At 54.9% G+C, this 11,762-nt stretch overlaps 1 protein-coding gene across 1 annotated transcript in view; it reads left to right on the top strand.

The window, feature by feature from the left end:
• Positions 1-8,157, top strand: part of RAMP3 (receptor (G protein-coupled) activity modifying protein 3) — a 22,830-nt gene extending 14,673 nt beyond the window's left edge. Inside the window, exons 2-3 of the mRNA XM_012646905.1 lie at positions 2,919-3,051; positions 7,599-8,157. Of these exons, the coding sequence (XP_012502359.1) occupies positions 2,919-3,051; positions 7,599-7,854 (389 nt within the window). The 3' untranslated portion in view covers positions 7,855-8,157. The remainder of the gene's footprint in view (positions 1-2,918; positions 3,052-7,598) is intronic.
• Positions 8,158-11,762: the final 3,605 nt, after the last annotated feature.

The following is an 11,762-nucleotide window of genomic DNA, read 5'->3' as shown; positions in this document are numbered from 1 at the left end:
TTTTTGTTTTTCTATTCGTCTATATACTGCTTTTGCATTAAGTGGATATCTTCTAGTACAGCATTTTAATTCTTATAATTAATTTTTGACTGCAGTTTTAGAGTTGTTTTAATAGTGCTTGTTCTATAGCTTATCATAGATGTCTTAGCCTATTAGAATCTGCTTCAGATTTATATTTAATAACAATGTATGCCACATACCTCTGTTCTTCCTCCCCCCTTTTGTGCCATTATTGTTACACATATTACATCTATATATTAAACAACCAACAATACATAGTTATAATTATTACTTTATATAAGTTTATGTCTTTTAAATTAGCTGACAGAAGAAAGGGGAGCAAGTATATAGTTATAGAGTTTGTTATATTAACCTTATTTACAGTTCTGGTTCTCTTCATTTATTCTGGTGCATTTAAATCATCACCTTACTCTAATACATCCTTTCTCCCTCCCCTCTCCTTTGTGCTGCTATTGTAGAAAATATTACATTTATGTATGTTGTCGTAGTACCAAACATATAATTATTTACATATTGTTTTATAAATTACATTTGAAATCAGTTAAGAGAAGAAATGAGGAGAAACATGCCCTTGGCCTGTGTTTCATAATTGCACAGTTACCTTGACCAGTGCCCTGTTTTTTTCTCATGTGCATTCAGATCACTGTCTTATGTCACTCTCTTTCAGCCTGAAGAACTTCCTTTAGTATTTCTTGTAAGATGTGTCTACTAGCAATGTTATTGCTTTGTATATCCGGGAGTATCTTTATTTTACCTTCTTTTTGGAGAGATAGTTTGCTGGATATAAGATTCCTGATTGGCAGGTTTTTCCCCCAGCACTTTGAATATATCACCCTACTGTTGTTGGCCACCATTGTTCCTTATGAGAAATCAGCTCTCAATCAAGTTGGAGTTCCCTTGTATAAATCTTTGTTTCTTGCTGTTTTCCAGATTTTTTGTCTTTTAACATTTTTACTATAATGTGTGTTTATTTATCCTGTTTGGAGTTTGTTTAACTGCTTGGATTAATGTGTAGATTAATGTTTTTCATCAAATTAGGGATGTTTTCAGCTATTATATTTTTGAGTATTTTTTCAGCTCCTTTCTTTTCTCTCCTTCTGATACTCTCATTACTTGTATATTGGTGTACTTAATGGTGTCCCACATCTCTCTGTGGTTCTTTTAATTTTTATTCATTCTTCATTCTTTTTTTCTTCCTTTCAATAGAGATTGGGTACTCACTATTGATCTATCTTCAAGCTTGCTGATTCTTTCTTCTGCCAAGCAAAATCCATTCTTGAGTCCCTCTAGTGAATTTTTAATTTCAGTTATTATAACTGAGCAATCTTTTCAACTCCAGAATTTCTATTTGGTTCTTTCTTTATAATTTCTACAATTTACATCTCTCTTGACATTATTTATTCTTTAAATGTGATTTCTTTTGGAGAAAACCTTCTTCCCCCAGGCTTCCTGCTGTGGTTGGGAGTGGGCTGAGCATGCCAGTTCCCTTAACCGTGACCCCAACACCTTGACCCTCCCTGTGGCCTTAGGCAAGTCACCCCCTTTTGCTGGCCCCAGGCCCTTGTGTGTGGACAAAAGGGCTCCCAGGGTCTTCTCTGGCATTAGGATTAGGTGGGCTATGGCGTCCCGAGTGGCATCTGGGGTGCTGCGGTCTGTTGTGCAAGTCCTTGTACCAGAATGTGGTCTGGTCTAAACCTGCCGTTTCTTTATTAAGGTCATTTATTCAGCACTTGCTTGGTGCCCAGTGTGAGCCACACACAGAAGACGGAACTCTGAAATGCTCGGAGGGAGAAAGCAGTGAGCACTCAGTGAACACCTGCAACTATAACATCACAAGGAGGGGAGCCTCTGTGAGCACAGGACTTAAGTTAGGCAGCTCAGCCTCCTTGTGGGGCGGGGCGGGCCTGTTTCCCTTCTTTTACACATGGGGAAACTGAGGTTGAACTGGTAACCAGAGAAACATGGGTATGAGTCAGGTCTGTCCCATGTTCCTCTGAAGCCATTTTCCTGTCCCCTTCTCTTGGACTCTCCTCTAGCCCAGCACTGGCTGCCAGGACACGGAAACAGGGGTGTGTATACACACACACACCAGGACACATATGCCTGGGCTCTCTCTTGATTATGTGATGAAAGCCAAAGCAGGGGTCAGGTGAGGGACATTTAGGAGCAAGGAGGTCCTGTCGCCTAGAAATGGGATCGCCATGGGGGTGGGGCAGGTCCTGACAGGGGCTATTGCTCAGTGGGCGGGAGGATGTTCCCGTGGGGAAGTGCGTGGCATGAAGGCATGAGGCGGAAGGGGATGGGATGTTTTGGTGGGAGATGGGGAAATCTTGGGGCAAGGAGCTTGTGTGAGACCCTGAGAATGTCCAAAGGACTTGTCCCTACTGCTGGGAACACGAGTCCCTGCAGTGGCCTCAGCCCCAGGCCTCCCAAATCTGAGGGGGCTTTGACAGAGCAGGGTGGTCCTTACTAGCCTGGAGCCCTTCTCTGCTATCCCTGCAGTCTTTGGAATGGTCACCAGATCTTAGAGTTCTTCTCAGGATGTGTCCCAGGTGCCCTCACTCCTGAGTTGGAACTGGAACCTCTTTGCCATGCCCCATCTGTCTGGGACCTTTCTCCTCACCTCCTGGGGACTTTGGCCGAGGATTGCACTGCCTGCGAGGTGGTAACGTGAAGAGGTGGACTTGTCCTGTCTCAAAGGCTACCTCCCCTTGTGGGAGCCTCCTTTCTTTAGTGACAGGGAGGTCAGGGATGAGGATGTGGACTTTGCTGGAAAGGTCTAGAGCTCGCAAACTGAACCTTGCTCGTGACTCCCCCAGTGTTGGCCCCTCGGCCTCCCATCCTTTGGGCACCCCCGTGTGAGCCACTGTGGAACTCACGGGCTCTCCTCTCTCCAGGTGGGTGTCTCCAAGCGGGAGGCTGCAATGAGACGGGGATGCTGGAGAGGCTGCCTCTGTGCGGGAAGGCCTTCGCTGACCTGATGCGCAAGGTGGACGTCTGGAAGTGGTGCAACCTGTCCGAGTTCATCGTGTGAGTGTCGCTGCTGGGTGCTTGGACCTGACCACAGCTCTGCCCAGGGCGCTGCCCATGGCCCGCCCAATCGCTACCCACTGCCCTACCATAGCCCGCCCCCATCCCGCCCCCACTCTGCCCTCGACACACCCCACGGCCCCGCCCACCCAGGCCTATGGCCCTGCCCATGTGCTGCCCAGACCTCGCCCACGCTTCGCCCATGGCTCCGCCCCCACGTCACTCACGGCCCCGCCTCTGTCCCCAACCACAGTCTATGGGCTCCCCACACCCACAGCCCCCATTCCGCACACTCACACTGACGGTCTAGCAACTCCGCCTCTGCTGCTGCCTCTCTTTTATCTGTCTGGGAATCCTCCCCGTGCCCCCTTCTCTTCTCCATCCAGGTTGGTGCCCTGCCTGGGGAGTGCCCTCTGTGGGTGGGGTGCCCTCCCCTGGGGGAGGGGGGGGTCGGGCTGGGTGGACATTGTCGTGTGTGTCCTTCTCACAGCACCAGCCAGGGCTGGGTCTGTCCTCAGCGGTCAGGGGGCCCTGGAGAAACTGGGTCCCGCTGGTGTCTACCAGGTGCGGTTGTGGACAACGCCTCACCGTCGAAGGAGAGCCTCTTATGCTAGAAGCTTACTGAGCTTTTTATCTCCTGTGGTCGCTGTCCATTAAGCACGGAGACACACTGTCCTCTAATCTCCTTGGAAATCGCCCGCAGGCAGCACAGCGCTCCGCCGCACCCCATCGCACCCGTGTCCAGCTACCGGAGCATTCTCGGCCTAGCGCTTTTGCGGCTGGCCCGGGTCCACCACCCCAGCGTGGGCCTGGCATAGTCAGTGTCCGGAGCTGCTCGCTGCACCAAATGGAATGGGATTTCTTAGTCTGCGGGGAATGGGGTGCTGGGGAGTCAGGAAGGGGTTCGGCCAGGCTTCTCCTTGCAGGTGGCTTCTGAGAAGGCGGCCTGGACCCAGGCCTAGAGTGGACTCCCGAAGTGGGGGTGAGGTCCGGTGGGATGAGGTCATAGCTCCTGCTCTGGCCCCTCTCTGGAACCTGCTAAAGCTGAGTGAAGAGATTAAACAGAGATGTCCAGCCCTGGGCTGGGAAGACAGGAGCGGAGACAACTGGGAAGGGCCTTTGGGAGTCAGACAGTGGGTCCGAGAGAGGCACTGAGCACCACTGGTGAACCAGAGGTCAGTCCAGGTCTAACACCCAGGTAGTAGGAGTTCTAGAAAGAGAGAACAGGGGGTTGGGGGATTCAGGGCCTTTCCTGGGGCTGAGGGCAGGAGTTTGCAGCCTGCCAGGGCTCACCCTATCCTGGCACGAGGGATGAAAATGTCCCATATGGACGGTGGGATATCAGAGCTGTGGAAACAAAGGAAAACTTCTATGTGTGTCCGGAGAGAGAGAAAAAGGGCTCCACAGTGAGATGAGGGGTCAGCAGGCCGCCAGGCTGCCATGGCACAGCTCTGGAAACCAGAGGACAACTGGATGCAAGGACTTGAGCATTCTGAAGGACCGTGATTTCTCAGCTAGAACGCTGTTGCCGCCAATCTATCCACCCAATAGGGAGAAATGAAAACCCTGTCAGATGGCAGCGCAGCCAACATCTTATTCCCACGTGCCTTTCCTGAGAAGCTCACCAAGGCGTGTGAGGACACAACAAAGGAAGATGTGAGGTTTGGGGAACAGATCCAAGGCAGGGGAGAGAAGCCCTGGGGCAGAGGGCGTCCCAGGGTAGCAGTGTGCTTGGGATGGAGGCAGCCTGGGCCCCCTGGATGGCGCCTGATGCTTATCCGACGAGGTCGCTGCTCTCTGTGTGTACCCTGAAGCCCGTCTGGGCTGAGGATGGAGGACACCCCCTCCCCTACATGTTCTGCTTTGGCCCCCACTGGAGCGGGTGGGCCTTGGTGAGCTCAGAGGAGAGGTGGTTTCCTCCCCCTAAGTGTGACTGGTCCACATGACAGCCCCACCAGGAACCCTGACTGTAAGACCCTATTCCCCAGACTCACCTGCCTGTGGCCTGACCCCCACCTTGTAGGGGGGTCCCGTTGTCCCTTGGGGCAGCCAAAGCATGTCTTCTTCTGGGAGCCTCCCTCCAACAGCCCCAGTTGGCTCCTCCTGTATCCAGTTGAGGGGGCGGTTGCTATGGGGTTTCCTAGTGCAACACTATTGCCTGGGAACACAAACTCAAACTCAAGCAAGGCACCAACTAGCGCAGGTGGTTGGGGGGTGAGGGAGTCTGACTGGGGAGTTTGCCCAGCTTCCAGCCTATGAGCCCTTCCCTGGGTTGTGGGTACATCTTTAAGGAGGGCGTTCTGGGGAGCCAGATTAAAAGTGGGGGAGTGGGGAGACCCCAGATGACCCAGGGGTGTCTCAACCATAATCGGTTCCTAGTTTTCTAGAGAAACACCGGGGTGGGCATTTGTGCATGTGGCTCCCATGAGTCAATCCACAGAGATGGTGCTGTGCTCGGTGCTTCCCCAGGGCCTAGCTGCCAGGGTGGGCTTGCTCCAGTACCCACCCTGTGCCAGGCACTTGTTGGGGCGTATGGATGTCAACTCATTTGGTCCTCTCAACCACCTGACTGGGTAAATGCTGTTAACCTCATTTACAGACAAGGAAACTGAGGCTCAGGGAAGGATAAGTAACATGCCCCAAAGCACAAAGATAGTGGCTGTGCTGTGGCTAGAGGAACCCTGTCATGTTGGCTCTGCAACCTGAGCCCAAAGCCACTGTCCATGCTGTCTTCTGGGTTTACCCCTGCCCCTCGGCTCCCCCACGCCACCCAGCCCTGGCTGGGACGGGGATTTGGGAACAGCAGGGGTGTTCAGCCCTGCTCATCTTCTCTTGGGGCAGCTGTGGAGCTGCACACCACTCTCCTCGCCCCGTAGGCTCACTGTCCACCATGGGCCTTCCCCTGGGGTCTGGCTGGCTCCTCTCAGCCCTGGGGATGGTCGCTGTGGGTGGCATTCCTGGGTAGCAGCTCAGTGGAAAGGCTTCAGAGGCATGGGGGTTACAGCACGTGGTTCTCATCACACACTGAGATGCTGGGGACTTCTGAAGACACAGGATTTTGCAGGGTGTGGTTAGATGGCTCCTCAGCTCCCAGGTCAGCTGGCTAGGGGTTGGTAGCAGGCTATTGGGTCTGGGGCCCTGTGGGTCTCCCAGATCTAGGGAGATCAGGGGTCCCCCTGGGTCTGGGGCCCTGTGGGAGAGCAGGTCTAGGGAGATCAGGGTTTGCCCATGGACCTGGCTGTTGAGCTTCCCCCAGTGCTGGATGTGTCCCAGGGGCAGCGTCATGGCAGGGGCCTGGGAGAGCCCACGGCTCTGGACTCAGATTTGAGGCCATTCTTTTTGCTCCTCTGGGTTTTCCTTGCCAAGGTTACCTGGAAGGGCACAGGTGTGTCTGATGTGCATTCCAGAGTTGATGCTGAGAGTCAGCCCGGGCTGGGTGACTGTGCCTGGGCTGTCCAGACCCTGCCCAGGAGGGGATCACCAGGAGGGCCCTGGGCTGAGTGGATCTTTCTGATGCTTTGGGAAATCCAGACCTAGGTGGTGTTCATGCAGGAAGTGCCTTGCAGGAAGTGGCTCCTTCCTGTTGATGGGCCAGATCAGTGGTTCCCTCTTGGGACAGCACAGGAAGAAGAAGGTGGACCACTTGCCTGTTCCCATGAGGAAGCTGAGGCAGGACCCCTCGCCCTCCTGCATCTGGGCATGGGAAAGCACTGGGCAGGTGTCCATTAGCTTCCTCCAGAACATTTTGGATGGGTGGCTGCCAACTTAGGCCTTGCAAACCCCAACACCAGGCAGGGCACCACCTCTGGAGGCTGCCTGTTGCATCATGGGCCAGGTGGTTGTTGGCATGTCCTTTATGTTGGGCAGAACTCTGGGTCCCGGTAGCTGTAACCCTTGGCCGGCTGCGGGGACTGTCCAGAGCCTGCCTGCTGGGTGGACCTGGAGCATCATGGATGGTTTGCTGAGTGCTCTTGATCTCAAAGATTCCCACGTGTCCTTCCAGATGGGGCTGAGGGAGGTAGCTTCTGAGCAGGAGCTGGAGAGGTGGGGGCTGGGCTCACAGGTCTGTCCCCCCTTGGCCACCACCTGGCACATGAGGGCAGGTTGACTTCATTGGAAGGTGGCTGGACTCTGGCCTTAGAGAGAACCTCTTCTTGGGCCCTTAGGGTGTCCCTAGATGATGAAGGTGCCATGCATACACCTCTTGACCCTGGAGAAGCATGGCTTTGTGTGTGCTCTGCGTAGACCTAGGAAGTGCTGGGGATCTGGGGGGCTTGGCTGAGATCTTGGATCCTGGGAGTTCATGGCTTCAAAGGGAGCCAGTCACAGTCATTGATGATGCAAATGTGGGCAGGAGTCACAGGGAGTGGGTCACAGGCATAGAAGACCCCATGACTGGGAAGTGGCTTTTCCAAGGCTGTGCTGAGAGTGGGTGGCCAAGTGAGACTGGACCCAAACCACCCCCACCCATCCTCCTGGCTCCAGGGCCACGGTGGCCATGAGGAGGGCATGGGGAGAGCCTACTTGTCATCCGTCTGCCTTTGCAGGTACTACGAGAGTTTCACCAACTGCACCGAGGTGGAAGCCAGCATCGTAGGCTGCTTCTGGCCCAACCGCCTGGCCCAGGGCTTCATCACTGGCATCCACAGGCAGTTCTTCATCAACTGCTCTGTGGACAGGGTCCACTGGGCGGACCCCCCTGACGAGATTCTCATCCCGCTGATTGCTGTGCCCATCCTGCTGACCGTCGCCATGACAGGCCTGGTGGTGTGGCGCAGCAAACGTACTGACACACTGCTGTGAGGGCCTTAGTGAGATGGAGAGGGCCACTCCCGGCAAGCTGGAAGAAAGTTCCCCGGGGCTGGGAGAGCTAGTCGACATTGCTACCATCCTGCCATTGAGGCCATACCCCACCCAGACCCTTCCCAGCCCAGGCTCACCTGGTCCCTGGTGGCTGGCCTACCCCTGGCTGGGGCTCAGGCTGTCTACCCAAGATCTTCGCTTGTTCTTGGGCAAGTAGAAGAATACGTGCCAAGGCCAGAGCTTGTGTGGTGGGCACAGAAATCACCTGCTGCTGCACTCTGTGCTCCCTCAGGCTGGGCTGGAGCCTCTGCCGTGGGGTTTCTGAGCCATGTCTTAGCAGAGTCCTGCCAGGCCCTGCCCCCATCTCCGGCCTCTACCTGTACCCCAGCAGAAAGGGCCGGGGAGGGCATTTGGAAGATGTTCTGTGCTGTGGAACCCCTGAGCCCTCCTGGTGGGAAGACCAGGCCCATCCCATGGCTGGGAAGGCTGGGAGATAGAGGGCCAGGCCGGGGCTCTCAGGAGCCATGCATGGCCTGTCTGTTCCATCAGGATTCTGTGACCACTGTGGGTTGTGCCCATGACCAGGGACTGGGGTGGGGGTGGGTCAGAGCCCCTCAGCGGGGCCTGCCTTGTGGGTGGGGCCTGGGCCTCCTTCCTAATGGGGCTCCCCTGTGAGTGAATGTGTCCCCTGAGCTCATGTCCTCTGTCTGCTCCATCTGTGCTTTCTCTGAGTAAAGAGTCACCCTACTTCTGGAATTTCCTGTTTTATTTCATGGCATGAGAGATGGTGCGTCTTTGGGAACTGACATGTCTCCTATAGCTATTTTACACATAGGGAGTGACTGAGGTCCCAGAATCCCAGATTGTGAGCGCTCAGAGAGCTAAAAGGGGGAGTGGATTGAGCTTCAAGTCAGTGACAAGTTAAAGAAAAGAAAAGAATATAACAGGCGAGGGGGCAGACAGGAGGAAGGACTTGCCTATCCCGCTCGTAGCCTCCCTGGGCACTTCCCACTCCAGTCCCTGTGCTTTTGAGGATGAAGGGGAGGATTTCTCTCTCTGAGGCTGCCTTGGGCATGCCGGGCCCCACCCAGTGTGTTTTCTGGGGAAGAGGGGAGGCCCTGGTCGGGTCTGGCCGGGGGCAGATGCTGGAGGCCGTGGAGCAGCGGGGCGGAGGGGCTTCGTCTCCAGGTCTCCGGCCAGGCCCTTGGCCATGTTCCAGTTCCACAGACCTGCATCTTTTGGATGTGGGCTGTTGGCTCCAGAGTCCCCTCGCTGTGAGTGGAGGCAGGAAAGGCTCTGGCAGCTCCTGAGCCTTTAGGGGCCCGATTCCCCCGCAGTGCCCAGGCGGGCAGGTTCTGGCATTGTGGACACCGCGACCACCGTGTGGGGCATGAGGTCCCCCTCCTGGGGTGACCTCCTTGACCTCTGCCCAGCACAGCTTCTGGCTTTGGGTGGCCCAGTGTCCCCATGAACTCCGCTAGATCCCAGGGACAGGAGCCCCATGGGGGTGAGGGTCCTGTGAGGATGGGGTCCCTGGGAGTCAGGGATGAAATTCCTAGGAGGGTGAGGATTCCTAGGGGGAGGTGGCAGGGGTTCCCTGGTGATAGGGATTTTGAGGGGCAGTAGGGGTCCAATGAGGGGCATTCCCAGGGTATGGGGGTCCCAGGGGCAGGGCTCCTCAGGCACCTTTTCCAGCTGAGGTCGAGTGTCAGGCTCTATCTAGACAAATGCTTCTCACGCTCAGCACTTTTTGGAGGCATCTTGGATATTCCTGCAATGCAAACTCCACACCTGGCAGGAGCTGTGAGCTCCCCTCATCAGGGACGGGGGCGATGGTGTGGCCGCACTGCTGTGAGTGCAGGTCCCCGAGCCGGCTGGGAACACAGGCAGCCTGTGCCCAACGCCCTGCAGAGTGTCACGAGGCAGGCAGGGAAAGAAATGTTTGCTGAGCACTGATTACGTGCAAGAGACGTAACTATCCAGGGAGTAAGAGGACTCCCTACCTGTGTTACCTATTTGGATCATTTTTCCACATTTTCACTTATTCACATGTTTTCTCCAGGGTACCAAGGGTCCAGGGTGCCAGGGCCGCACAGGGAATGTGCATATGTGTGTGTATGTGTGCGTGTGTGTGTGTGTCAGAGGCAGGGACAGAGCGTGTATTCTAGGAGCTTCCTTACCTAAAAATTTCTTAAATTCTGACGGTTCTTCCCAGTTTACACAATCATTATTGTTTTGCAGATGTGGAAATTGAAGCTCAGAAATGTGAGGGGTCTATGCTGATGAGTGCCCTATTCTATTTTCCCTGCCTGCTGCCCCTCTAACTGCAGCCCTGAGAGGTGACAGCAACAGCCTCGAGAGCCCCTCTGGACCCCTGATCTGCAGGAAGCAGAGTGGGCTCCCTCTGGCCAGAGCTGGGCCTGCCCCGACCGCTGCAAGTTTCTAGCATGCAGGAGGCTGCCAGGGTCCCCTGCAAGGTGACTGGCCTGATCTCTCAGTCTAGCACAGCCTCTGTGCCCCCAGCCGGGTGGTGGTTGTGTTGGAGCACAGCCACAGACCTGTCCATGGCACGGTGACAGCCCTACCTCAGGGGTACTCATCCATGATTCTGCTCTGTGGGCAGAACCAACTGTGGCCCTCAGGTCCCCCTCCCTGGGCACACCCAGAAGACCCTGCCCACTCCAGCCCTTGGGGAGGGAATCGAGCCTTACCTCTGAAAGGCCCCCAGGGTGGCATGGGTGGAGGAGGTCTGGAAGCATGGCAGAGCCGGATGTGGGAAGGTAGGGGGGTTGGTTTGGGGATGAAGGTCTCTGCAAATGCACGTTATTTAAGTCACCCTTGGCTTCTCCCATGACACCTCTACATAGCTTGCCCCTTCCAGCCTCATTTCAATTGCAGAACCGTTCCGTACCCAGGTACCCTGCGAGGCTCTGGGGGGCAGTGGGAGGGGAGCCACTGTTTCTGCAGGAGCAGCGCCTCTGGAGGGAAGGGGAGAGGTTTTGGTATGTCCACACCAAAACACAACATGGAACTATTCAGTCGCTGCTTCTGCACAGTGGCCTCAGAAGAGGCTCCTCTGTGGGTGTCGAGGGAATGTGAGCCTTTCTTTCGGCCACCTCGGCCCATCCACTCCTCAAACGTGGGCAAACGTGGGGTTGGCACCGAAGGCGGCTATCAGAGGGTAGCAGTGCTTATCCTTGGCAGAGGCTATTCCAGAGGGGGCCACGGGCCCTGCTGCTGAGGTCACTGCAGTGGCAGCTGCTGACCTCGTCCATTGGAGGCTGGGCTGACAGGAGCAGCTTGTGACCTTCATTCCCTGAATTGTCCACGTGCCCTCTGTGAGCCAATTCTCATCATTGAGGAGGTGACTCGTCAGGATTGGCAGAAGTCACGTTGCCAAGAGGGGAGATCTCTAGAACACAGGCCTGGATCTCTGCTGAGCCCTGGCAATTACTGATGTCACCTGGGGCAGTCCAGGGGGACAATGAGCAGTGTGGGGGCTGAGCACTGTGACCTCGAGGACTCTGACCGCCATCTGAAGCGTGGCTGTGAGGAATTGTGAAGGAAATTGCCTGCACTGGGCTGGCCTGGTTCCGAGGGCCTGGGCACAGCGTGCTCCAAAACAGGCTTTGAGCCCACGCTGAGGCTCGGACCGAGCATGTGGCTAGTGACGCTCACACAGGGTGTTCGCCACATCCCTGCTCATCATGGGGAGGCATTTATTATTAAATACATTTTGAATTTTTCAACTGATGGGATTTTATGCAGTTTTATGGACCCCAGGGGTTAGAAGGACTTTAAGAGACCCCGGGATTTCTTCCGGTATATATGAAGTGAAAAAGTAGAATATAAAACAGTATTAGGATCCACTTTGGAAGTGATGTGAAAAACTTTGTGAACCAAATAAC

This window comes from Propithecus coquereli, unplaced genomic scaffold, assembly GCF_000956105.1.
Source record: "Propithecus coquereli isolate 6110/MARCELLA unplaced genomic scaffold, Pcoq_1.0 Scaffold252, whole genome shotgun sequence".
Taxonomy (NCBI): domain Eukaryota; kingdom Metazoa; phylum Chordata; class Mammalia; order Primates; family Indriidae; genus Propithecus; species Propithecus coquereli.
The sequence above is the reverse complement of the archived record's forward strand: the minus strand, read 5'-3'. Positions and strand labels throughout refer to the sequence as shown.